General features: G+C 44.5%; 1 protein-coding gene across 1 annotated transcript; it reads right to left on the reverse strand.

Moving 5' to 3' along the window:
* Positions 1-11,915: 11,915 nt before the first annotated feature.
* Positions 11,916-17,278, reverse strand: LOC130865128 (melanoma-associated antigen D1-like). Its single transcript, XM_057756007.1, is given in 4 exon segments — positions 11,916-13,295; positions 13,297-13,556; positions 13,559-14,450; positions 17,216-17,278. Coding segments are annotated over 4 exon segments (2,388 nt in total). The 3' UTR covers positions 11,916-12,122.
* Between the last annotated feature and the right edge of the window lie 7,986 nt (positions 17,279-25,264).

Raw genomic sequence — 25,264 nt, forward strand, 5'->3', positions numbered from 1 at the left:
TAGGTCTCTTTTCTTGGTCTACAGAGCTAGTTCCAGGACAGGCTCCAAAGCCACAGGGAAACCCTGTCTCGAAAAACCAAAATAAATAAATAAATAAATAAATAAAATAAAATGACTTCACTAGACTGCTTCTTAGGTCTCTTTTCTTGGAATAACTTTCTCTGTACTTTTACTCAAAGGGGATGCCTATCACTGGTTTTAAAGTGTGTTTCTTAGATGCAGCAGAAGGTTGTATCTTTTTCACATCCATTCTTAAGTCTATGTATGATCTTTTATTGGGTAAAACCGAACATTGATGTTGCGAATTATCAATGAGTCCCAGTTGTTGATTCCTGCTATCTTGTTGTTGTTGTGTAGATTTTTCTCCCTTCTTTTGATTTGCTTTGGATGTTCTCTTATTTTTTCCTGTTTGTACTTGTGGGTATTGTTAATCTCTTTGGGTAAGTGTCTGCCTTTTAGCTCATTCTGTTTGGCTGAATTTGCAGATAGATTTTGCTCAAATTTTGTTTTATTATGAGAGTTTTTTCATCTCTTATTATTGAATGCTTGACTGAGTATAGTCATCTGGGTAGATATGTGTGGTCTCTTAGAGTTTGTAGAACATATGTTCTGGCCTTTTTGACATTTAGAGTCCCCACTGAAGAACCAAAGACTATTCTAATAGGTTTAAGATTATATGTTTCATGTTATTTTAGCTTTTCTTTGCTGTTTCTAATATTTTTCCTTTGTTCTTGAGTTTAATATTTGATTATTATGTGATGAAAGAAACTTCTTCTCTATCTCAGTCTATTTGGTATTCTGCATGTTTTTTGTACCATGATAAGTATATCCACTTTCAGATTGGGAATATTTTCTTCTATGAATTTGTTTAAAAAATTTTTTTACCCTGGGTTTCTTTGCTGTTTCCTATTTCTCTCATTTATACATTTTTTTATTTTCTTTGTGTACCAGATTTTCTCTATTTTTTTGACCTGGATTTTGTAGATTTAACATTTTCTTATACTGAAAGACAAGGATAAATCCAGACCCCCTAGTGGGAAGAGAAGAGCCAAAAGTCTAGGATAACCGGTTCTGTGACTTTGTTTTAGGAACTGGCTAAGCACAAAGTTATATTATAATCTTGAGAAATGGGGAGTTACCCTCTTGTGACTATCACTGGTATTTTTGGATTTTCCAATGATGCCCTCCCTATCCTCTTTGGGTTGTGGTTTCTTCACTTAAATACCCCTTCTCCCAGATACTTGGGGTTGAACTCCTCTACCCCTGTGTGGGATGATTCTAGGCCCCACCGCACTGGTTCCTGTCAATAAACCTTGTGTGATTACTGTAATAATGGTCTCTCATGAGTTCTTGGGGGTCATGTTATCCCAAGACTTGAGTGAGAGTCTCCCAACTCCAGGGGTCTTCCAATATCAACATATCTCATTCCTCTACCTTGATAACAATGACTGAGATTTTTACTTCCATCTCTTTAATGCTGTTGAAAAAGACTTGTATCTGAAGTTCCTGTTCTAGTTCCTAAATTTTTCATTTTCAACTTTTCCTACTTTGTTTTTTCTTTACTGATTCTATTTCCATCTACAAGTCTTAAACTGTTCTTTTCCTAAATTCTAGTTTTTGTATTTTCATAGATTTCAATTAAGAATTTATACACTTCTTCTTTAATGATCTCTAACATATTACTAATGGCTATTCTCAAGTTCGTATCTTTTACTTCAGTAAAATTACATTTCTCAGGACTTACTTTAAAAGGATTATTGTTGTTGGTTGACATATATTGTCCTGGTAGTTACTAATTGTGTTTTATACTCAGAAGTAGGCATCTGGATTTAGGATGATTCTATTTTTAGGTGTGGAGATCTGGTCTTGTGTTTGTTGGTGGATTCCTTGGTTTCTGATTCCCTCTCTAGTTTAAGGAGAATGTGGTGGTTTGGGGTGGCCTGGTAGGAATTAGGTTGACATCCTTGTAGGTGTGGATACTGCTTCTCTGTCCTATCTGCTTCTCTGTCCATCGAAGCCTATGGTTCCCAGTGAACGCCTGTTAGTGCTGGAGGCTGAGACAAAGGGAAGTAGTGGTGAGCAAGGCGATAACAAAAAGATGATCTTCTATCCTGGCCAGCGGGATATGAACAGGGGTCCCTGATAAACCTGGAGGAGAAGAATGGAAGGAACAAGAGACATGAGAAACGATGAAAGGCAGGATTTCTGATCAAGCTGCCGATTTTTTTATCCCTCAGAAGCTGTTATATAGCAAATTGGCAAGGGGAAGGGGAGGTGTGTCAGGTCTGATGGAACTCAGGCCTGGAGACATCCCTAGCTAATAAGGAAATACTGAGGGTCTGTAATTATTAACTAACAAAGGAAATGCTAATTACTTCTAAAGCCTGGGGCCTACAGGTCTCACTAGGCTAATTTCTTAGTCCTTGCCCTACAAAGTTGAATATCTTACTTGTGAACTTGGGATGGCATAAACAAAATACAGATCTCAAAATACAGGTCTTTGCTTCCAACAGTCTTCTGTTTGGGATGAGATATAGCAGGTGTAATGAAGGAAATATAACAGGTGTACTATGGATATCCAGGTGTGTATAGCTGGGATGAGATATAACAGGTGTAATGAAGGTAATAGATCAGGTGTAATATGGATATAACAGGTGTGTATAGCTGGAATGAGATATAGCAGGTGTAATGAAGGTAATAGAACAGGTGTGTTATGGATATAATGGATGTGTATAGCTAGAATGAGATATAACAGGTGTAATGAAGGTAATATAACAGGTGTACTATGGATATAGCAGGTGTGTATAGCTGGAATGATGTATAACAGGTGTAATGAAGGTAATAGAACAGGTGTACTATGGATATAACAGGTGTGTATAGTTGGGATGAGGTGTTACAGGTGTAATGAAGGTAATAGAACAGGTGTACTATGGATATAACAGGTGTGTATAGTTGGGATGAGGTGTTACAGGTGTAATGGAGGTAATAGAACAGGTGTACTATGGATATAACAGGTGTGTATAACTGGGATGAGATATAACAGGTGTAATGGAGGTAATAGAACAGGTGTACTATGGATATAACAGGTGTGTATAGCTGGGATGAGATATAACAGGTGTAATGGAGGTAATAGAACAGGTGTACTATGGATATAACAGGTGTGTATAGCTGGGATGAGATTAGAGAATTGTATATGATGGAGAGAGAGATGGTAGACTGAATATTTGAAGATCACTACCTTCTTCCCTGGATAGCATGATAAGTAGGTCCCAGTATCTGTAGGATTTGTTGTCTGAGACAAAGCGTTCAAAAATTAACTTTTCCTTGTGTAAATGCAAGAAAAATGTTATGAAACTATAGTATATCTGTGCCATTGTGCTGTTGATTTTATGTCAACTTGTTACAAATTAAATTTATTTTGGAAGTAAGAACCTCAACTGAGAAAATGCTACAAGGAGATTGTCTGTGGACTTGTAAGGAGCGGCGGGCCGCTTCCCACCACCCGGCTAGCTTTACACCTGAAATAATTACACGGAACCTGTATTCTCTTAAACACTGCCTGCCCATTAGTTATAACCTCTTATTGGCTAGCTCTTACATATTGATCTAACCCATTTCTAATATCCGTATTGCCACTTGAGTGTGGCTTACTGGGACGAATCTAACGGGCATCCATCTCAGAGAGGAGAATCATGGTGACTGCCTGACTCAGCTTCTTTCTCCCAGCATTCTGTTCTGTTTTCTCTGCCTACCTAATTTTCTGTCCTATCAAAGGCCAAGCAGTTTTCTTTATTAATCAATAGACATGTGACCCTCCTCCATCAGTAGTCAAGCACGTAGGGGCATTTTATGATTAATAACTGATGTGGGAGGGCCCAGGTTACTGTGGGCACTGCCATTCCTACATAAGTGGTTCTATGTTGTATAAATATGCAGGCTGAACAAGTCATGGAGAACAAGCCAGTAAACAGGCTTCTGCCATGGCTTCTGCTTCAGTTCCTTCTCTCAGGTTCCTGCCTTGAGCTCCTGCCATGAATTTCTTAAATGAGGGGATGTGATGTTGATGTGTAAATGAAATAAACTCTTGCCTTTTCAAATTGGTTTGTTATGGAATTTTAGCATCACAACAGAAACCCTAAGAATAATCAACAATTTTCTACTTGAATTTAAGTAACACTCCAGAAGTTGAAACCCATACCATACCTGGCATGATTATTAAGCTAAAACATATGACTATACAAGTCATAGATGGTAGGGGAGACCACATTACTGTTGTTCTCCTAATGGGAAATAGTATTAGATAAACTCCTAATTGCTTGATGTTATACCTATATATGCATATCTGCACCATCATCATAGAAGCTTCTATTACAGTAGATGACAATTAACACAGAGAACTCGCAGCTGCCCACAGTGTGGAGAATAAGTGAGAGCAGAAGGCTCATTACTAAATAAACATCTATACCAAACACGCTCCTCCCCAAGGCTCGGGGATCATTGCAGAAGAGAGAGTAGAAAGGGTGAAAAATATCAAAGCTGTGAATGACTACAAAGAATGTGCCTTCTGGACACAGCAGGTAGGTGCACCTTTGAACTCATAGCAGTTGTGGCAATACACACAAGACATGGGAAAGTTGAAGCCCGACAAAATTCTAACATGGAAAGGGGACCTGGCCATTAATCCCACCACTAGCCAGATGCTGCTGTTGGTATCTGGAGGGGGAAGGGGAGTTCGTTTTCTCTATGAGCATGGCCCCTGAAAAGTCAACAAGGGTACAGTGAAGGGCCAGAAATCCAAGAAAAGATTCTCTTGGAAATTTGGATATGTGGATAAAAGTATGCCTATAGCAATATTACTGGGTCAATATCATTCTCCACAGATATTTGCCCTGCTATGTTAATTTCTGTTCTTTTCACAAAATGAAATGGAAACAGCATAAATGTCATCCTTCAATTGATAAACAGATAATGAAATTGTGGTACATACACACTGAGGAATAGTACTTAGCTATAAAAGAAAATAAATATTGAAATTTATAGGTAAATGGAAGGGTCTAGAAAATACTTTGCTGAGTGAGAAAACCAAGACCCAGAATAAGAAACATTATAAGTTCTTTCTCATATGTCTTTCCTAGATCCAAATCTTTTTATGTGAATAGACACAGAAAACAGGGAAGTCAAAAGGGACTATGGAGGGCATCAATAGTGTGGGGCAGAGGGAAATTGGAAAACTGGAGGTCTTTAATTACGGAGAGGAAAAAATCAATACAGAAAAAAAGAGGGAGGAGAATACAAGTATAGTAAGGATGTCTAAAAGTGTCATAAAGGATCATATCAGTGTAAATCTGCCTTACACATGAGTGTGAATATAAATATCCACATATATTAAAATTTCTCACCTTGGCTGGCAACGCTCCCTTCAAGACTGATAGACCATCAATCACACCTCTAACACCGAGCATGAAAATCCTCTTGAGTTGTTGGTCAAGGTTGTTCAAGACATTCTCAAAAGGTTATAGGCTAAAAGTCCCTATTGATGAAGACACCATGTTCTGTCCTTCCCATACAGAACCTGGAAGATACAAGCTGAATTTGACCTGAAAGCTCTCTCCCTCCAGACTAGCTTATATGGTACCAGGAGATACTGTGCAAACTTCCAAGGGAGGGAAGCAATCATTAGCCCGACCCATGTACTGATATAAGGGACACATGTACTACACAGCTCCCATACATAAGGCTCAGGGGTCATAGAGGAATAAGGGGAGGAAAGACTATAAGAGTCAGAGGCCATGAAGCTTCCTCTGAGATTATGTCTCCTAGGAATGTCAGAAGGAACTGCAAAAGGAAATCTTATCAACAGAGTTTCCTGAACATAAACACCAACACACATCCTTACATGAGAAGGGGAATAATTATGGAGTCCCACGTTCTTACAAAGAACTACAGGCTCCTAAGAAATGCTGAGAGCAGGAGAAATAGACTTCGCCAGGAAAAAGCCCCAGTTGACTACCCAATAGCAAGCAGTCAGATCTGAAAAGAATATACAGAGAAGTAAAAAGTGTATTATAGAATGCACTGTTTGTATTTATGTATAACAAACAATTCCAATTTTATGAAAGAAAATGAGACCATGATTTAAAAGAGAGCATGGGGTGAATGCGAGTGGTTGAGGGATGTAGAAAATGTGAAATTATTCTTTAGTGTCAAAAGTAAAATTAATTATATAGAAATTACAGAAAAACCATAGCAATAAAACCCTTGGAAGTAGAAAGAAAAGTGGTTAGTCATATTTAAAGAGGTGCAATAGAAGTTCTCAAAAATTACATCTAAATTTTTCTGATATGAGCCCCTTGGTATAAAAAACGGAAGTCACTGGAAGAAGTGCTGGTGGGAAATGAGGACAGAACAAAGAAAGGAAGCTGTGAAACCAACCCAGATGAGAAACCACTAGGGAAGTGGAGCAGGGAGCTGGGCAGAGGGCAGAGCTATGTCTGAGTGATGTTTATTGTTTGTTTGCTATTTTTATGTCTGTAAATTTGAGGCTGAACAAGCCTCTCTGAGATTTTACTATCATCACTCATGGCCTCTCTGTATTTACTGGTAAATTCATCTTTTATCAGATGTCCTTAATTATCTGAGTGAGATTGCTCTTTGCTTCTGTCCAGTTACCTCTGATGTTTCCTGCACCACCTTTGTTACTGTGCTGTGCTGTTCTAGCCACCTGCTTCCTACTGGTCTGTAAAGGAAATGACAGCTGTAAAGGTTAACTAGAAAAATCAGTTGTAGTGATTGTTACCTCACTTGAGTGGCCAGTTGGTGGGGTTGTATGCAATATACAAACCAGAGCCTCTCAGACCTAAGTTGGCCGATTTGCTTTAGATATGCATGGGCTCAGTCAGGTTCATCTTGTTTGGTTAATAATTTTCATAGTAAAAAGCAATGGTTATGGATTTATCCCATTGTAAATATTATCAAGGTGAAAAGTTCATATCCATAGTTAAAATGATCATCATCATGATAGGGAAAAAATGAAAACATTTTAATATTATTTCTTTTTTAAAGCGATTGCAATATAACAACATCATATCTTCCTTCCTTTTTCTCCCTCCAAACCCTCTCATATACCCCTCCTTTCTGGCTTTCAAATTCTGTGCTTCTTTTTACATCAGTTTTTATTACTGCTGTTGCTGCTGGTTGTGGTGGTGGTGGTGGTGCCGTGTGTGTGTGTGTGTGTGTGTGTGTGCCCACGTGTGTTCCTAAGAAATAAATTCAAACAACATTGGATGTTATTTGTACATATGTTTATGTTTTCAGGACTGACCATTTGATACTGAACAATCAGTTAACACTTCCCCAGGAAGACAATGGCTCTTGAATTGAGCATTCCCAAGTTGCCTACAGGTTTTTCTGTAGGGATGAGACATCCAGCATTCACTGCTCCACCCATCAACCAGGCCACATTGTCATGTCTATTGCTCTTTTTCTTCTTCATCTCAGGTGTAGGCAGTATTGTTGGTGGGATTTATGTGTGTGGCTTTCATAGACCCCAAACACATAATCTAAGATTAAACTCCCTGGGTGCCATCCTGGGGCAGGGCAGAACTTCCAGGAAAGAAGCACAAGTCCTTTCAACTCCTGCTGCCGGGGCTTCTTTGTTCCACATGACCCTGCCTCCCCCAAGCCTGTCCTATTGTCTGTGAGGTCCTTGGCCCAGGAAAAGTTTCTACCCCGGCACTGAGGCTATCCACCCAGAGGGGTGAGTGAGCACCTGCCTGGCCAGAGGGGAGTGCAGGGCACCTCCAGCTCCTGCTGCAGGAACTTCTTAGTTCCACACGACCTTCCCCCTCCCCCAAGTTCACCCTTTTGTCTGTGGGGTCCTTGGACCTCCAAGGGTCCATGTCCCTGTGCTGAGGACAACAATTCAGGCCGGTCCTTGGCCCAGGAACAGTTCCTGCTCCTGCACTAAGGAGATCCTCCCAGAGTCAGTCACAGTGTAGATTGGATCAAGAAGCCACGACTCTCCTGGCTGCATTTGAAGGAAGAGATGGACAGGCTTCAGTGCAAGAATTCCTCCAACAACCTGAAAGGCAACATGACAAAACCAGATTCCAGGGATCATGCAACAAGAAGACTTGAACACCCTATTCCAGAAGAAGTAGTAAAAATCAACTTTAAACATAACATTATGAAAATAATAGAGGACCTTAAACCAGATGTGAAAAATTGCTGTAATGAAATGGAGAAGACAAACAAAAAGGTAGAAGAAATGAGTAAATTTCTCAAAAACACCCAAGGAAAACAAAATAAAGCAATCAAACAGGTAATGGAAACAATCAAGACTTTAAAAATGAAATGGAGGAAATGAAGAAAACACAAACCGAGGAAAGACTGGATATGAAAAATCTGGGTAAATGAACAGGAAATGCAGAGACAAACATAACCAACAGAATACAAGAGATAGAAGAAAGAATCTCAGACACCGAAGATACTATAGAGGAAATAAACTTATTGATTAAAGAAAATAACAAATCCAAAAAATTCTTAACACAGAACATCCAGGAAATCTGGGACACCATGAAAAGACCAAACCTAAGAATATTAGGGGTAGAAGAAGGAGAAGAATTACAGCTCAAAGGCCCAGAAAATATATTCAAAAAAATTATAAAAGAAAACTTTCCCAAACCTAAAGAAGGATATTCCTATGAAGGTACAAGAAGCATATAGAACACCAAATAGACTGGATCAAAAGAAAAAAAAAAAAAGCATTCCCTCGCCATATAATAATCAAAACACAGAACATACAGAACAAAGAATGAGTATTAGGAGCTGCAAGGGAAAAAGGTCAAGTATCATATAAAGGGAAACCTATCAGAATTATACCTGATTTCTCAATGGAAACCATGAAAGTCAGAAGGTCTTGGATAGATGGGCTGCAGGCACTAAGAGACCATGGATGCAAGCCCAGACTACTATATCCATCAAAGCTTACATTCACCATAGATGGAGAAAAAAAATTCCAGGACAAAAACAGATTTAAACAATACATAGCCACAAACCCAGCCTTACAGAAGATACTAGAAGGAAAACCAAAAACCAAGGAAGCTAACAACACCCATAATAACACAAGGAACTAACAACCCTCCACCAGCACAACTCAAAGAAAGGAAACAAACAAACACTACCACCACAAAAAATAACTGGAGTTAACAACCACTGGTCATTAATATCACTTAATATCAATGAACTCAATTCACCTATAAAAAGGCACAGGTTAATAGAAAGGATACGAAAACAGGATCCAACATTCTGCTTTTTACAAGAAACTCACCTCAAACTTAAAGACAGACACTACCTCAGAGTAAATAGTTGAGAAAAGGTTTTCCAATCAAATGAAACAAAGAAACAAGTGGGTGTCCCTATACTAACATCTAACAAAATTTATTTCAAACTAAAATCAATCAGAAGAGATGGAAAAGACCACTTTATTCTTAGAACTGGAACAATTCATCAGGAGGAAGTCTCAATCCTGAATATCTATGCCCCTAGTATAAAAGCACCCACATATATAAAAGAAACATTACTAGAACTCAAAGCATACATCAAACTCCACACTCTAATAGTAGCAGATTTCAACACTCCTTTCTCACCAATGGACAGGTCAAGCAGAAAGAAACTTAACAGAAAAATAAGAGAACTAACAGATGTAATGAACCAAATGGACTTAACAGACATCTATAGAACATTACACCCAAACAGAAAAGAATACACCTTCTTCTCAGCATCTCATGGAACTTTCTCAAAAATTGATCACATAATTGCTAACAAAGCAAACATCCATAGATACAAAGAAATTGTAGTAACCACCTGTGTACTATCATATCACCATGGAATAAAGTTAGAATTCAACAATAATTCTACCCCCAGAAAGCCTACAAACTCATGGAAACTGAACAGTCAACTAATGAACCACCCCTGGGTCAAGGAAGAAATAAAGAAAGAAATTAAAGTCTTCCTTGAATTCAATGAAAATAAAGACACAACAAAACCAATCTATGGGACACTATGAAAGCAGTGCTAAGAGGAAAGTTCATAGCACTAAGTGCCCACATAGAGAAAACAGAGAAAGCATACATTAGAGGCTTAACAGCACACCTGAAATCTCTAGAAAAAAAAAAAAGAAGCAGACTCACCCAGAAGGAGTAGAAGACTGCAAATAATCAAACTAAGGGCCAAAATCAACAAAATAGAAACAAAGAAAACAATTCAAAGAATCAATAAAATAAAAAGCTGGTTCTTAGAGAAAATCAACAATATTGAAATACCCCTATCCAAACTAATCAAACGGCAGAGAGAGAACGGGCAAATTGATAAGATCAGAAATGAAAAGGGGGACATAACCACAGACATAGAGGAAATTCAGAGAATCATTAGATCTTACTGCAAAAGCATGTATGCCACAAAATTGGAAAATGGTAAAGAAATGGACACTTTTTAGATAGGTACCATATACCAAAATTAAATCAAGACCAGGTGAACTATTTAAATAGACCTGTAAGTAGCAACGAATCAGAAGATGTCATCAAAAACCTCCCTCCAAAAAAAAAAAAAAAAAAATCCCAGGACCAGATGGTTTTAATGCAGAATTCTATCAGAACTTCCTTAAAAAGCCAATACCTATACTCCTTAATATATTTCACAAAATAGAGAAGAGTCATTGCCAAACTCCTTTTTACGAAGCTACAGTTACCCTGGTACTAAAACTACACAAAGACTTAACCAAGAAAGAGAATTACAGACCTATCTTACTCATGAACATTGATGCAAAAAAAATTCTCAATAAAATACTGGCAAACTGAACCCAAGTACACATCGAAAAAATTATACATTATGATTAAGTAGGCTTCATCCAAGAGAGGAAGGGCTGGTTCAACACATGCAAATATATCAATGTAATCCATCATATAAATAAACTGGAAGAAAAAATGATCAATTCATTAGATGCTGAAAAAGCATTTTACAAAATTCAACACCCCTTTATAATAAAGGTCTTGGAGAGATTGGGTATACAAGGATCATACCTAAATATAATAAAAGCTATATACAGCAAGCCAACAGCTAACATCAAATTAAATTGAGAGAAACTCAAAGCCATTCTACTAAAATCAGGAACAAGGCAAAGCTATCCACTCTCTCCATACCTCTTCAATATAGTGCTTGAAGTTCTAGCAATAGCAATACGACAACATAAGAGAACGGGGATTAATATTGGAAAGGAAGAAGTCAAACTTTAATTATTTGCAGATAATATGATAGTTTACATGAGCGATCCCAAAAACTCTACCAAAACACGCCTACAGATGATAAGCACCTTTAGTAATGTGGCAGGATACACGATCAACTCCAAAAAATCAGTCCCCTACTATACACAAAGGATAAAGAAGCAAAGAGGGAAATCAGAGAAGCAAGACCTTTCACAATAGCCACAAATAGCATAAAGTATCTTGGGGTAATGCTAACCAAGGAAGTGAAGATCTATTTGACAAGAACTTTAAGTCTTCGAAGAAAAAATTGAAGAGGATATCAAAAAATGGAAGGATCTCCTATGCTCTTGGATTGGGAGGATCAACATAGTAAAAATGCAATCCCCATCAAAATCCCAACAAAATTCTTCACAGACCTTGAGAGAACAACAATCAACTTTATATGGAAAAACAAAAAACCCAGGATAGCCAAAACAATCTTATACAATAAAGGAACTTCTGGAGGCATTACCATCCATGACTTCACACTCTATTATAGAGCAACATTAATGAAAACAGCTTGGTATTGGCATAAAAACAGAGATGTTGACCAATGGAATTGAATTGAAGACCTGGATATTAACCCACAAACCTATGAACACCTGATTTTTTTTTCACTTTGCAATTTCAACATTTATTTCTGATACCAAAACTTGGCAACACACAAGAAAAAAAAAGTAATAGAATAGCAAATAAATTTATCTTGCATACCACTCAGTCAAGAGGATGTGGCTCTCTAGATAGCTGGGTTCTGAAGGAATCTGAGGCTTCAGCCTTACTCAGAGGGAAAACTATTGCAAATGATGAGCAGGATTGGACATTTTACTCAACCCAGAAGAAGCCAATGGCACTGAATTTGGCGGCGAAGTTGGCAGTAGCTGTACCACTGGGGATGATAATGTGGCCAGTAAAGGCCTGAGGAAATCTGGAGCGGGCATTCTGGTGGTATCGGGCCCAGAAGGTAAAGGGGATTCTGGACCAAGGATCTCCAAAATCTCCTTCCTCATCCCAGGTCAGCAGCTCAAACTCAATGTCATCCCAGCTCCAGGGCCCAGACACAGCCTCATCTCCAATTCCCATGCGGGTTCATGCTTCAGCGCAGGCCTCTGCCTCAGCAGCAGCAGCATCCAGAGCATCCAATGCTTCATCTGCAGCTTCCATGAACTGTGCGGTCCAGTCACGAGGGTCTCTCTTCTGAACCTCTGCAATGAATCTCAGCACTTTCATCTTGCTAGTCTCATGGTAGGAACGGAGGCCCCAGAGGAACTCATACTCAGGAGGGTTGAGGTTGGGCACTTGTCTGTAGTCCAGGTATTTTTGCTTCACGAACTCGTAAGTAAGAAGTTTTCTTGGATCACCAAGGAGGGGGTGTCTGACCCCAGGACGCAGTCCCACCTTGCGCAGTGCATCCCAAAGGACAGCCTCACTTGCACGGTTGCCATTCATGAAGATAATGCCCAGAATCACCAAGAGGAGACCAAGCTTGGGTGTATCTTTGGTCGTTCCCAGTATGCCAGCCAGGGACTCAGGAGTACTGATGGGAATATACAGGTGCTCTTCTTTGTCAATTTCCTTCAGCTGAATTCCAAACTTCTTCTCCAGGACAAAGCAGGCGCGTTCGATGATTTCTGGATAAACATCAGTGTATTCTCGGATGATATCCCTCAGTATTTCTGAGCGCTTGATGAGCACCTTCGTGTAGTCTTTAAGCATCAGGTACTTGACCAACTTATTTGCTCTTTCCTGAAGAAGGGCCACATCTCGGGGCTGTGGTGCACCCTGGTTCTGTGAGGCACGAGAGTTGGGGGAGGATCTCAGATTGGGCGAGGGTCGTAAATTCTGCCAGTCAGGTGGAATTGGCCAGTCGGCAGGGATCCAGTCAGGTGGATAAGGCCAATCAGTGGGAACTGCCCAGTCAGGAGACAGTGACCAGTCATGGGGTAACTGCCAATCTGGAGGGCCTTGCCAATCTTGAGGGTTCTGCCAGCTGGGTGGGAGCCTGCCAGGTGGGTGGGGACTGCCATCCAGTTGTATTCTGCCAGACCATTGGGTTTAGCCAGACAATTGGACCGGGCCAGACAATGGCATTTGGCCATATCACTGGATTCTGCCAGATCACTGGGTTAGGCCAGATCACTGGATTCTGCCATGCAACTGGGTTCTGCCAAGCTGATGCTGTCTGCCTAGCTGGGGGACTCTGACGTGCTGGTGGGGTCTGCTTGGTTTTCTGGTTTTGCCAGCCTGACAGGTTCTGCAAGCCAGTGGGGTCTGCCACAGCACATTCTGGGGTGTGCCAGGTGGGTTCTGAGTGGTCACTGGAACTGGAGCAGACCTCCAGTTCCCTGAAGCCAGTGAGGCCCGTCTTTGATCCGCACTGCTGTTCTCCTCCACATTCAAGTTGTTAATCTTGCCGGTCTTCTTGCCCTGAATTATAGTCCGGGACTCCACATTCTGAGCCTGGGAGCCATCTGCTGAGGTCTGTGCAGCTGCGCCATCAGTTTCAGAGATACCTGGGCTGGTCCCTAAGTCAGCCATCTTGGCCTGGTTTACATTCCGGATCTGGGCATCAGCTGCAGAGACCTTAGTGGTATCATTCCAAGCCTTAGTAGCTGTCTTAGGCTGGTTGTTGGCCATCTCATTGGCACTGGGAGACTGAGAGAAATTGTATGTGGCACTGGGGCCTGCCTTAGTATTCTGGGCCTTAAAGGCCATTTCAGACTTTTTAGCTGCTGATTTGCCTGCGCTTGCTGCCTGGGAAAACTCAGAGGCAGCATTTGGGCCTTTAGCGGTGCCATTCTGTGACGTAAAGGCTGCCTTAGACTGGTTCTTGGGCATTTCCTTGGCATTACGTGCCTGAGAGAAATCATTTGGACCCTTGGTATTCTGAGCTTTAAAGCCTGTCTTAGGCCTAGCAGCAGCTGTTGAAACCTCAGTATCAGCCACCTCATTGGCAGTTGGGGGCTGTGAACTCTGGGGACTAGCATTCTGCCCACTGGCAGCTGCCATGGCCTGGTTGGTGGGTGGAGCCTCGGAGATCTGGATGGCTTCCATCAAGGTCTGCACATGTAAGGCGCGGTCTTCAACAGGGGCCTCAGCCTGGAAGCCGTGGAGGCCTGCACCGCCGTCCGGTTTCTGAGCCACCGGTCTTGTCTCGGTGGCAAGAGCAGAGCCTTGTCTCAGGCTCTAACCCCAGCCCCCTTGCTGCCTTCCTTCTTCACGACTCAGAGAATCAGGACTGCTGGGCTCCGCTCTTGGCAGCCGCACTCCGCACTCTCTCCGTGTCCAGGAGAAAATGCCAGCGCGGCAGCCGAACACCTGATTTTCAACAAAGGAGCTAAAATTATACAATGGAAGAAAGAAATGATCTTTAACAAATGGTGCTGGTATAACTGGATGTCAACATATAGAAGAATGAAAATAGATCCACATCTATCACCATGCACAAAACTCAAGTCCAAATGGATCAAAGACCTCAATATCAATCTCAACACACTGAACCTGATAGAAGAGAAAATGGGAAGTACCCTACAACATATGGGCACAGGAGATCGCTTCCTATGTATAACCCCAGCAGCACAGACATTAAGGGCAACATTGAATAAATGGGACCTCCTGAAACTGAGAAGCTTCTGTAAAGCAAAGGACACTGTCATTAAGACAAAAAGGCAGCCTACTGACTGGGAGAAGATCTTCACCAACCCCACTACAGACAAAGGTCTGATCTCCAAAATATATAAAGAACTCAAGAAACTAGACTTTAAAAGGATAATTAATCCAATTAAAAAATGGGGCACTGAACTGAACAGAGAATTCTCATTAGAAGAAGTTAAAATGGCCAAAAGATACTTAAGGTCATGCTCAACCTCCTTAGCGATCAGAGAAATGCAAATCAAAACAACTTTGAGATATCATCTTACACCTGTCAGAATGGCTAAAATCAAAAACACCAAGGATAGCATTTGCTGGAGAGGTTGTGGAGAAAGGGGTACCCTCATCCATTGTTGGTGGGACTGCAAACTTGTGCAACCACTTTGGAAATCAGTGTGGCGGTTTCTCAGAAAAATTGGGATTAACCTACCCCTGGACCCAGCAATACCACTCTTGGGAATATACCCAAGAGATGCCCTATCATATGACAAAAGCAGCATTATTTGTAATAGCCAGAACCTGGAAGCAACCTAGATGCCCTTCAATAGAAGAATGGATGAAGAAAGTATGGAATATATATACATTAGAGTACTACTCTGCGGTAAAAAACAATGACTTCTCAAATTTTGCATGCAAATGGATGGAAATAGAAAATACGATCCTGAGTGAGGTAACCCAGACCCAAAAAGAAGATCATGGGATGTACTCACTCATAATTGGTTTCTAGCCATGGATAGGGGCCACTGAGTCTATAATTTGTGATCCTAAAGAAGCTAAACAAGAGGGTAAACCCAAGGAAAAACATATAGATATCCTCCCAGCTATGGGAAATAGACAAGATTGATGGGCAAAAAATTGGAATCTTGGGGGGTGGGGTGGGATGGGGATGAGGGGTGATGGGGAGAGAAAAGTGTGAAGGAGAGGATGAGGGGAACTGGGGGAATCGGGGTGATTGGGGTTAAAGGAAGGTTGGATTGGGGAGCAGGGAAACTCATACCTTAGTTAAGGGAGCCACCTAAGGGTTGGCAAGAGACTTGAACCTGGAATGGCTACCAGATGCCCAGGGCAATGTCCCCAGTTAGTTCATTGGGGCACCTGAGGATAGGGAACCTGAAATGAACCTATCCTATAATCATACTGATGAATATCTTGCATATCGCCATAGAACCTTCATCTAGCGATGGATGGAGATAGAGACAGAGACCCACACTGGAGCACCGGACTGAGCTCCCAAGGTTATAATGAGGCGCAGAAGGAGAGAGAACATGAACAAGGAAGTCAGGACCATGAGGGGTGCACCCAACCACTGAGACAGGGGGGCCGATCTATTGGGAGCTCACCAAGGCCAGCTGGACTGCTACTGAAAAAAACATGGGATAAAACCGGACTCTCTGAATGTGGTGGACAATGAGAGCTGACGAGAGGCCAAGGAGAATGGCACAGGAACTTTCATCTGGCGATGGATCGAGAGAGAGACAGAGACCCAATTTGGAGCAACCGTCTGAGCTCTTAAGGTCCAAATGAGGAGCAGAAGGAGGGAGAACATAAGCAAGGAAATCAGGACCACGAGGCGTGCACCCACCCACTGTGACAATGGAACTGATCTATTGGGAGCTCTCCAAGGCCAGCTGGACTGGGACTGAGTAAGCATGGGTTGAAACTGGACTCTCTGAACAAGGCGGACAATGAAGGCTGATGAGAAGCCAAGGACAATGGCACTAGGTTTCGATCCTAATACATGAACTGGCTTTGTGGGAGCGTAGCCTGTTTGGATGCTCACCTTCCTGGACCTAGATAGAAGTGGGAGGACCTTGGTCTTCCTGTAGAGCAGGGAATTTGGACTGCTCTTCAGTATCGAGAGGGAGGGGGAGTGGACTAGGGGGAGGAGAAGTGGAGTGGGGATAGGGGGGAGGGGAGCGGGGGGAGGGGGCAATATGTGGGAGGAGGGGGAGGGAAATGGGAAACGGGGAGCAGTTGGAAATTTTAATTAAAAAAGAATAAAAAAAAACAGGAACAAAAAAAAAGAAGGAAAAAAAGATGAGAACTGGGGAGATGCTCAGTGGTTAAGAGCACACAATCAGGACCTGCATTCTCAGCACCCACCTCAGGGGTCCACAACCCCCTGAAATTCCTGTTAGGGCCCAAAGAAATTCAGGACAAATGGCTGAGGTGCCTAGTAACGTATCAAAGTAGGTGCTGGCCTCAGGCTCTCCAGACAGGCTCCTCCAGGCAGTTCCAGAGTCCTGGCTCCTCTCAGCACTTCTCACCTGTGCCCCGAGCTTTGTTCCCTTCCCCAGCTTCTCCAGCTCATCCTTCTCATGTGCTCTCATGGCCCCTCCAACTCTTTGCTCATACTCTCAGTCTCTCCCCTACCCCACTGTGCTCTCTGTCCACTTGTGGCCTGGTCTATTCTACCGCCATGCTCTGTCCAGACCCTTCCAGGTGCCTCTGGCTGTTCTTTCCCTCATATCTACAAGAAACCTTCTCCTTACCCACACCTAGGAGCGGCCATGTCCTCATTTTCATTCCGCTCCAGATCTGAGACAATCTTCTGGCCCCAGACACCCATTTACATATGTGCACACACGGAGACACCAAAAATAAAACTTAATTTAAAAGGAAAATAAACCTTGGGTCAGCAAGAAGGTCCAGTGAGTAGAAAGGCACTTGCGGCCAAGCCTGATGACCTGAGCTCAATCCCAAGACCCATGTTGTGGAGAGACCTGTCTCCATATGAGTGCCTCGGCACATATACGGACACACAGGGGCGGGGGCACGACACGACATGACTGACTCATAAATAAATAAATAAGCGTAATAAGATTTAAAAAAATAAAATTGAGGCTGGGGAGAGGACTCAGCAGCTAAGAGCACTAGCTACTCTTACAGACCTGGGTTTGATTCCCCGCACCCATGCAACAGTTTACAGCTGTTTGCAACTCCAGTTCCAGGGGATCTGACGCCCTCTTCTGTCCTCCAAAGAGCATAGAACAGACATGGTGTACAGACATACATGTAGACACACTCACACATACAAAACAAATACAAGTAACCTTAATTATCAGATTACACAAACACCAGTTGGTCAGATATAAACTGGGGCCTGGCAGTATGTCGACTGACTCTGCAGCGGTGCCAGCTTCTCCTCTCCTCTCCTGCCAGCGCCCAGGGCAAAGGCACCCCAGCCCCATCTCCTCCAGATGATTGCCACCGGCTCCTATCTGCACCATCTGCCAACACTGACTTCCCAGCAGTTCCTACCCACCCAGCAGGCAGAAAGTCCATCTCTGTAATGCCCTTGCTGACCCCATGGTCTCCGTGGGCAAGGCTGTCCCTGTACCTCAGGAACGTGGTCAAAGGCTTCCCATCACCAGCCTCTGGCCTCACTGGTTCAGCCCCTTCCACCCAGTTCCCTCCCCTCTGAACATGCTGCCTTCCTGCCTGGACCCCGGCACCTTCTTCCCTTGGTTCTCCTAAGGCCTCAGAGCTACCACCCCCACCCCAATCTACCCAATGTCTTCTCAGAGCGCTCCAATCTCTTTCTGGCACAATTCAAAATTGAAGCATCTCTCTTTGGGAGCTGGGCGCTGACAACCTATCCCTACCACTCGGGCTCAGCTCCCTGTCACATGTGCAGCCCAGCACAGGGCCACACCAAAAGCAGCCGCACAGGAGCATTCACGGAGCTTGCAGCTGAAACCTAGCATGGATGCTCCAACACAAAAGCAGAGGGGAGAGCAACAGGACTTGAACCCAAGAATTATTTTCTAAGGGTAACTGACTTTCTTCAAAGTTGAAGGGTTGCAATGCTTCCTTGGTGACTAGGCTCCTAGCTTTGGTGTCAGCAACCACCTTGTCCTTGTCCCTAACACTTCCTTTCTTAGTTCCTGTGACCTCAGCTATTCAGGCTCCCCAGCCCCTGCAATGCTGGTGGTATTCCACCTCCAGCTGACCAGCCTAGGAGGCCAATCATCAGGATGCAGGAGAGTGTGCCACCTAGTGGCCATGTGGCACCAAACCTGAACCCTCATCACCTGTCTCAGCAACACCTCTCTAGGCTGCAAACCCCTAAATATCTTTCCATTCCGTCCTTGACATGCATGTAATCAGTGACTACATGGTTAACTCTACCAACAACCGGAAACATCTCCAAGAACACCTCCACACCCACCACCATCAGAAAAGCCAACAAAGCCCTCTGGGATCAGACAAGGAAAGTGCTCACTTCAGAGAGATTTTTCTAAGACAGACAGACAGAGGTAGAAATATGATTATTTATTGTGTTTGTATACATGTGGAGGTCAAGGACAACTTATACAAGCCTATTCCCTTCTTCTACCACGTGGCTCCCAGGGATCAGATTCAAGTTGTTAGGTGTGGCAGGAGGCACATTCGCCTTCACCTTTTTTTTCCACTTTAACAAACACATTTTAACTTAAAAGCAAAAGAAATCAATCCTTAGTGTCCAACACGCAAGTGTCTTCAGTTATTAAGACTCAGCTCTCATCTTTCCAAAAGAAAGCCAGCAGACTCTCGAGAGCTACTGGAACTGAGGGAATCCTGGGCAGAAATACAGTCAGGTCAAGGCTCATTTTCTTCTCCACCACTGCTAAGAGAGGAGCTGGGAGGCTCCCAAGACTGCACACAGCCGTGGTTGGCTAGTTTATGTCACTTCACACACGCTGGAAGCATTTGGGAAGAGGGAATCCCAACTGAGAAAATGGTCCCACCAGATGGGCCTGTAGGCAAGCCTGTGGTTCATTTTCTGGACTGATAACTGATGTGGGAGAGCCCGGCTCACCGAGGATGGTGCCACTCTTGGGCAGGTGGTCTGCATATATAAAAAAGGAGGCTGAGAAAGCCAGATGTCAGCCATCCATGGCCTCTGCTTCTGTTCCTGCCTCCAGATCCCTATCTGACTTCACTCAGTGATGGACTGTGATATGGAAGTGTTAGCCAGATAAACCTTTCCCTCCTCGAGTTGCTTTTGGTCATGGTCAGTAGTCACCCTGACCAGACAGAACACTTACCCAGTAGCAATGAGGTCTGCCAGCTGCGGAGTGTTGGGTGCAATTTTGATGGTGACCATCTCAAAGTAGAGATGCTCCTTCTGAGCATGGATGGTGTACGTCCCTGTCGTTATGTTCTCTAGGCGGAAGGAGCCGTCAGCTTTTGTTCTGACTGTGAAACCAAAGCGCGTGAATCAAAGAGAAGCCCAAGCTTGTGTCCCATGGAGATTCTGCCCCTTGTGTCTCTATCGTTCCAGGATTCAAGCGGAGCCTTTGAGCACACTCAGGACCACCATGCCTGCCCACCTCTAACCTGTTGTTCAGGGTGACTAACCTTTAATCTGGTTGTTCAGGGTGACCACAGCCTCTGGAACACCTTCTCCTTCAGGTCCGTTCAAGACCCGCCCAGTGACAGAGAAGCCCATGACATGGAACACGGGCTGCAAAGTGAAGAATAGGTGTTCACATGCCAAGTCACCAAGACCCCATCCTGGCCAGCACCACGGCTCCACGTGTTGGCCCTTGCAGCTCTAGTTCCAGCCAGGCCCCTCTCCCTCACAGCATCTATCCTCTCAGATGGTGAACGGTCACCAGAGTGGAATAAAAACAGCCGCCAGGCTCGCTCCCCAAGCCAGGTTGCTGCTTCTGGCTTGTGGGTTTCCCCAGCTTTGCCCTCTCCTGCTCCCTCCGCAGCCCCATCCACATGTCCCCACTTTGGTGAATCCCACCTGTCTCCAGCCTCTCAAATACAAGCCACCTTGTCCCAGAGCATCTCCTGGGACCCAGCCTGTCCCCCAGAATCTCCTGGGACCCCATCCCTTCCCCCAGAATCTCCTGGAACTCCTGCCTATCTGTCCCCTGGTGTCCCCTGGGACCCTAACTTGTCCCCTAGCATCTCCTGGGACCCCAGCATCTCCCTAGACCACCAACCTGTCACCCCCAACATTACTTGTGACCCACAGCCCTTCCCTTCACCCATAGCATGTCCCTTCAGCATCACCTGAAACCCCAACCTACTCCACCAATATTATCTAAGATCAGTGACCTACCCTCCCCTTTCAAAGTCCAAGAGCCCACAGCTAAGATCCCAGGCCAGGTTCCTTCAGTCCATACTTCATCTGCAAAGTCTCTCAACACACAGCCCCATGCCTTGTCGGTGTGTGCCCTGTTTGGTCCAAGCACCAAGACTGGGCTCTCCTGGGTAGCACTGAGCTCCAAGCCCCCACCTTTGATTTCTCAGGTGAGCTATCTGGGTGAGATATCACCAACCCAATTTTCTATCTTCAAACTCCTCAGCATCTAAAAGGCCCGACTGATTCCCTACATCTCATTTCCCTCTGGTTAGGCTCAGTGGAGCCCGTCCTGCCTCAGCCCCATGCTACGAAGTATGCATTATTTGAGATAGAGCTGCAAAGAGGCAAAACTTTAGCCTGGCACATCAAAACGCCCTTGGACTGCAAGCACCAGGTATAACTGCAGGGCACGGTGGCACTCGGCACCCAGGCGGCACCTGCCTGTGATCTCAGTACTCAACTGGCTAATCAGGAGGATCATAATGGTTCTGTCTCAAACCAAAAACAGGAAGAGTGTGCAGAGGGGAGAGGAGGAGTAAGAAAATGGCTTCCATTTGATTCAGGGATAATCTTCTGAAGGTAAGATCTGAGCTGGCTATTTATCCACTTATCAACTCACAAGTCCAACAGATGTTTTCAACGCTTACTACGTGCCAGGTGCTTGAAGCACACAGATGAAATGGGGAAGCTTCCCTGGCCTGATGGAACATTTTAGGCCCTCACTTGAAACTCTACACACTGCGGGTTAAAGCCTGCATCTGACCACTGTCTGGTACTTTGCCCAAGGACCTGTCACACCCTTCCTGCAAGGCCAATGCTGGCAATAAGGCTCCGTGTTCATCCTCCTGGCCTCCTGGACTTAGGTGTCCTAATGCAACCTTAGACGGCGGGGCCAGCTCCCTTGACTGCTATTTTAGAGGGCTGCTTCTCAGTGCATCATAAAACAATCCGAGAATAACTTTTCACTAGCACAACTGCCAAGTACCCCCCTTAGGGCGCTTCCTCTGTGTTGCAAGCTGCCAGCAGGGACCACTTCCATGTCTGTAAGCAAAGACACAGAAGAACAATGAAAACACACTTACCATGTCTTCTGAACATCTCACCATCCCCTGAGGGCCATGCTCTCCTGAGCTCACATGGTTACTGCCCAGGCCAGCTTTCCTCATCACCTCTCCTCAGCAATACCCAAGTCCCAGCAGCATTGGAGAGAAGTGGCCAACCAAGGTCTACACCATCAACTCTCCAAGCTCCGTCCTCCCCTCCACTACAGCTCCCCTGACCTCCTCAGGAGCACTCCTGCCTTGAGACCTTTGCACTCACCACACATTTTAGGGATAACTCCCCTTTAGGCGGTAGCCCGGTGTCACTTTCAAAGGGGACTCTTGATGGCACATGCAGCCCTGCGTCCTCATCCTGAGCTGCACAGCCCTTCTTCTGTCCAGACAGTGTGTGCTTCCTCTAGCACACTGACTAACTTGCTTATCTAAACAGGCACTGGCTCTTCCCGTCACAAAATGCAACTTCCAGAAAGACCATTGGCCACTTAAGCCCACACTGCATGGCCAAGACAGAACAGAACCCAAAGCACAAGCCAGGCACTCAGTGGGCAACCTCACTGAAAGAGCAGCGCTGACCAGACTCCAGCTAGCTCTGCGAGATGAAGACACTGTGTAAGAGAGGTGGGATATCTAGTGTACCCCAGGCTAGGGCACAGAGTCCACGTCCTCCAACAGTCATCCTGGGCAGGATGCTGATGTGGACAAGTTTGCAACATCTGCGCCCAGAGCTAGGATCCCAAACGCCTGCCTCCAGGGCACGACGCAGCTTCACCTCGAGTCTCAGGCTGTCGTGCTCCACAGTGAAGTCAAGCCTGGAAGGTGCCACATCGAAGGTGATCCTCTCTCCTCTGTAGAAGGGCACCTAGAAGGAGGGGTCTGGTGATTATGAAGAATGCACCGCACAATTCCACAGTCAGTATTCACCTGGGCCTAGCAGCCAACACACCCAGAGGAATGTGAATCCCAGCTGCTGGTCTAGTGGAGCCCTGTGCTCCATGTCTCATGTCAGTTCGGGCTGTGATCCCCAGGGTATCCCCACTGAGCTGCTCAGATGCAGGACTGCCTGCAGTGCATGATAAGACATCTTGTGGGCAAGTCCAAGTCTGAACTTGAGATCCACTGCATTCCACACACATAGTACAGACAAAGAGACAAAACCTGATGGCAAACTCAATAGTGTACTCAGATTTTAGAGTGTTTTAGATATGGGATTTTAGCTTTAGGGACAGTCAATCTATCCTTGCTTGGCTGATTGCTCATGGATACAGGCTCACCATTTATTTGACTATTCAATATCTACTACTGATTTGGATCTGAAATGCCCCCAAATCCTATGCACTAGCAGGCACATCCAACACGCAGTCCATGTGCCACACGTGTCCCAGGATAACTGTGGATGTGGCGGCAGGAGGGCCGTGCTGCCACGTGAAAAGGCCGCTCCTGGGCTGGGACGTGGCAGCACCTGTAGGAAGCAGGGCCTGAAGGAACTGAATAGATTTCCTCTACCACAGACTTCAACCACACCCTACTGCCTCACCTCAGTCCCAAAAGCAAGAGGGTAATCAGCCAGAAACTGAAACCATGATCCAAGATAAACCTTTAGTCCTTTCGGTTGGCTCAGCTCAGGGGTGTCGTCATACAGAAAGATGACTCGCACAACGCCCAAAGGGCAGGGCTCGTCTCCCGCCACAGTGTCCTGTACAGAGAGACCCACTCACTCACCACAGTGCAGCCCCCACTCGGCAAGGAATAGAAAGAAAACGAGCAGTCTTCTTTGGAGACCGCATGGCACAGATAAACCAGGCTCTCATCTGGATGCTGGAACCCGGACACCGGGGACACATTGCAGCCCAGGACATCCTATGTCAGAGAAGAAGAAATTCCCATGTTCCGATTACCCAACAGCCACAAACAAGACCAGGCCAGCTTCTAGAGGTCAATGCATGGGTTTCTTACAAGAGGTTAATTTAAGCAGGCAAATGGAACACAAATCTCTACACCCGGCCTCAGAAGTTAAAAATGGGCAGTCTTCTTAGGAAAACTGGTGAGGCATCTCCCCAACAATAAGAAAACTGGCCAAGGAAGAAAAGTGACACACCCAAGATGCCACAGAGCAACAGGTGGTAGAACCTGACACTGTGTGAGCCTGGCCAGAACCCAAGCATCTCCCAGCTCCACGGCCTCGCGGTGCAGACAGTCCATGGAGATATGGTGTTCTTAAACATCCAGGTCACAAACCAACCACTACTGGTATGGTCAACAGCAAGTCCCAACCTGCCACTCCCCACCCCCGATCTATGCTTACCTCTTTGTTTACTAAAGAAGAAAAGAGAAGAAACTTCACCCCTTTCATGGGCTCCCCGTCACTGCGGACAGAGCCAGACACATTATAGCCAGCCACTAAAAGGGGGCCGGCTGCATGAGCATTGGAGTTCGTCACCCTCACCGTGGTACTTGCCTAGAAGAAGGAGGAGTTCTTAGTTCAACAGTGCTAAACCCTGACAGCCCAACACAGGAGTAGGAAGAAGACTGTGAATTTGAGGACACCCTGGGATACAATGTGACAGTCTCAAAAGGAAACAGACAAAAATAATAAGTCCTTCCAGAACACTCAGCAACAGAAGGACATGTTTAAATTTTTAACTAAAAAGGCAGTATGAACACAGAATTCATAATAAAATTACAGACACGGGCATCCCAAACTCAGACAGCCTCAGGTACCCAGTCCTTTTAAAACAGCATACTGCATGTACAGAGGCTATACACATCTCCCCAATACTAAACCTCCATTAGTTTCCATATCCAACAAACAAGCAGTATTTACCATTTGAGAATCAAGAATAAGAAAAATGCCTACGTATATCCAATCCATAGCTGGTTGAATCTGAGACTGGCTGAAGCAATGAATATTTAACCCTCAGCCAAGGAGGGCTGGCTGCCGAAAACAACACAGCCACTGTGTGTTCATGTGTTGACTGCAGATGCGCATGTCATGGAGTGCATGTGGGGGTCAGAGGACAACCTGAGGTGGCAGTCCCAGCCTTCCTTCCACCTCGCTTGAGGCAGAGCTGCTTGTGGTTTCAGCTGTGTGCACCAGTCTGGGAGGCCCGGGAGCTAAGGGATTCTCCTCCCATCTCCCCAAGGAGCACTGGGATTGCAGACAATCTTTCACATGG

Source organism: Chionomys nivalis, chromosome 23 (genome assembly GCF_950005125.1).
Source record: "Chionomys nivalis chromosome 23, mChiNiv1.1, whole genome shotgun sequence".
NCBI lineage: Eukaryota > Metazoa > Chordata > Mammalia > Rodentia > Cricetidae > Chionomys > Chionomys nivalis.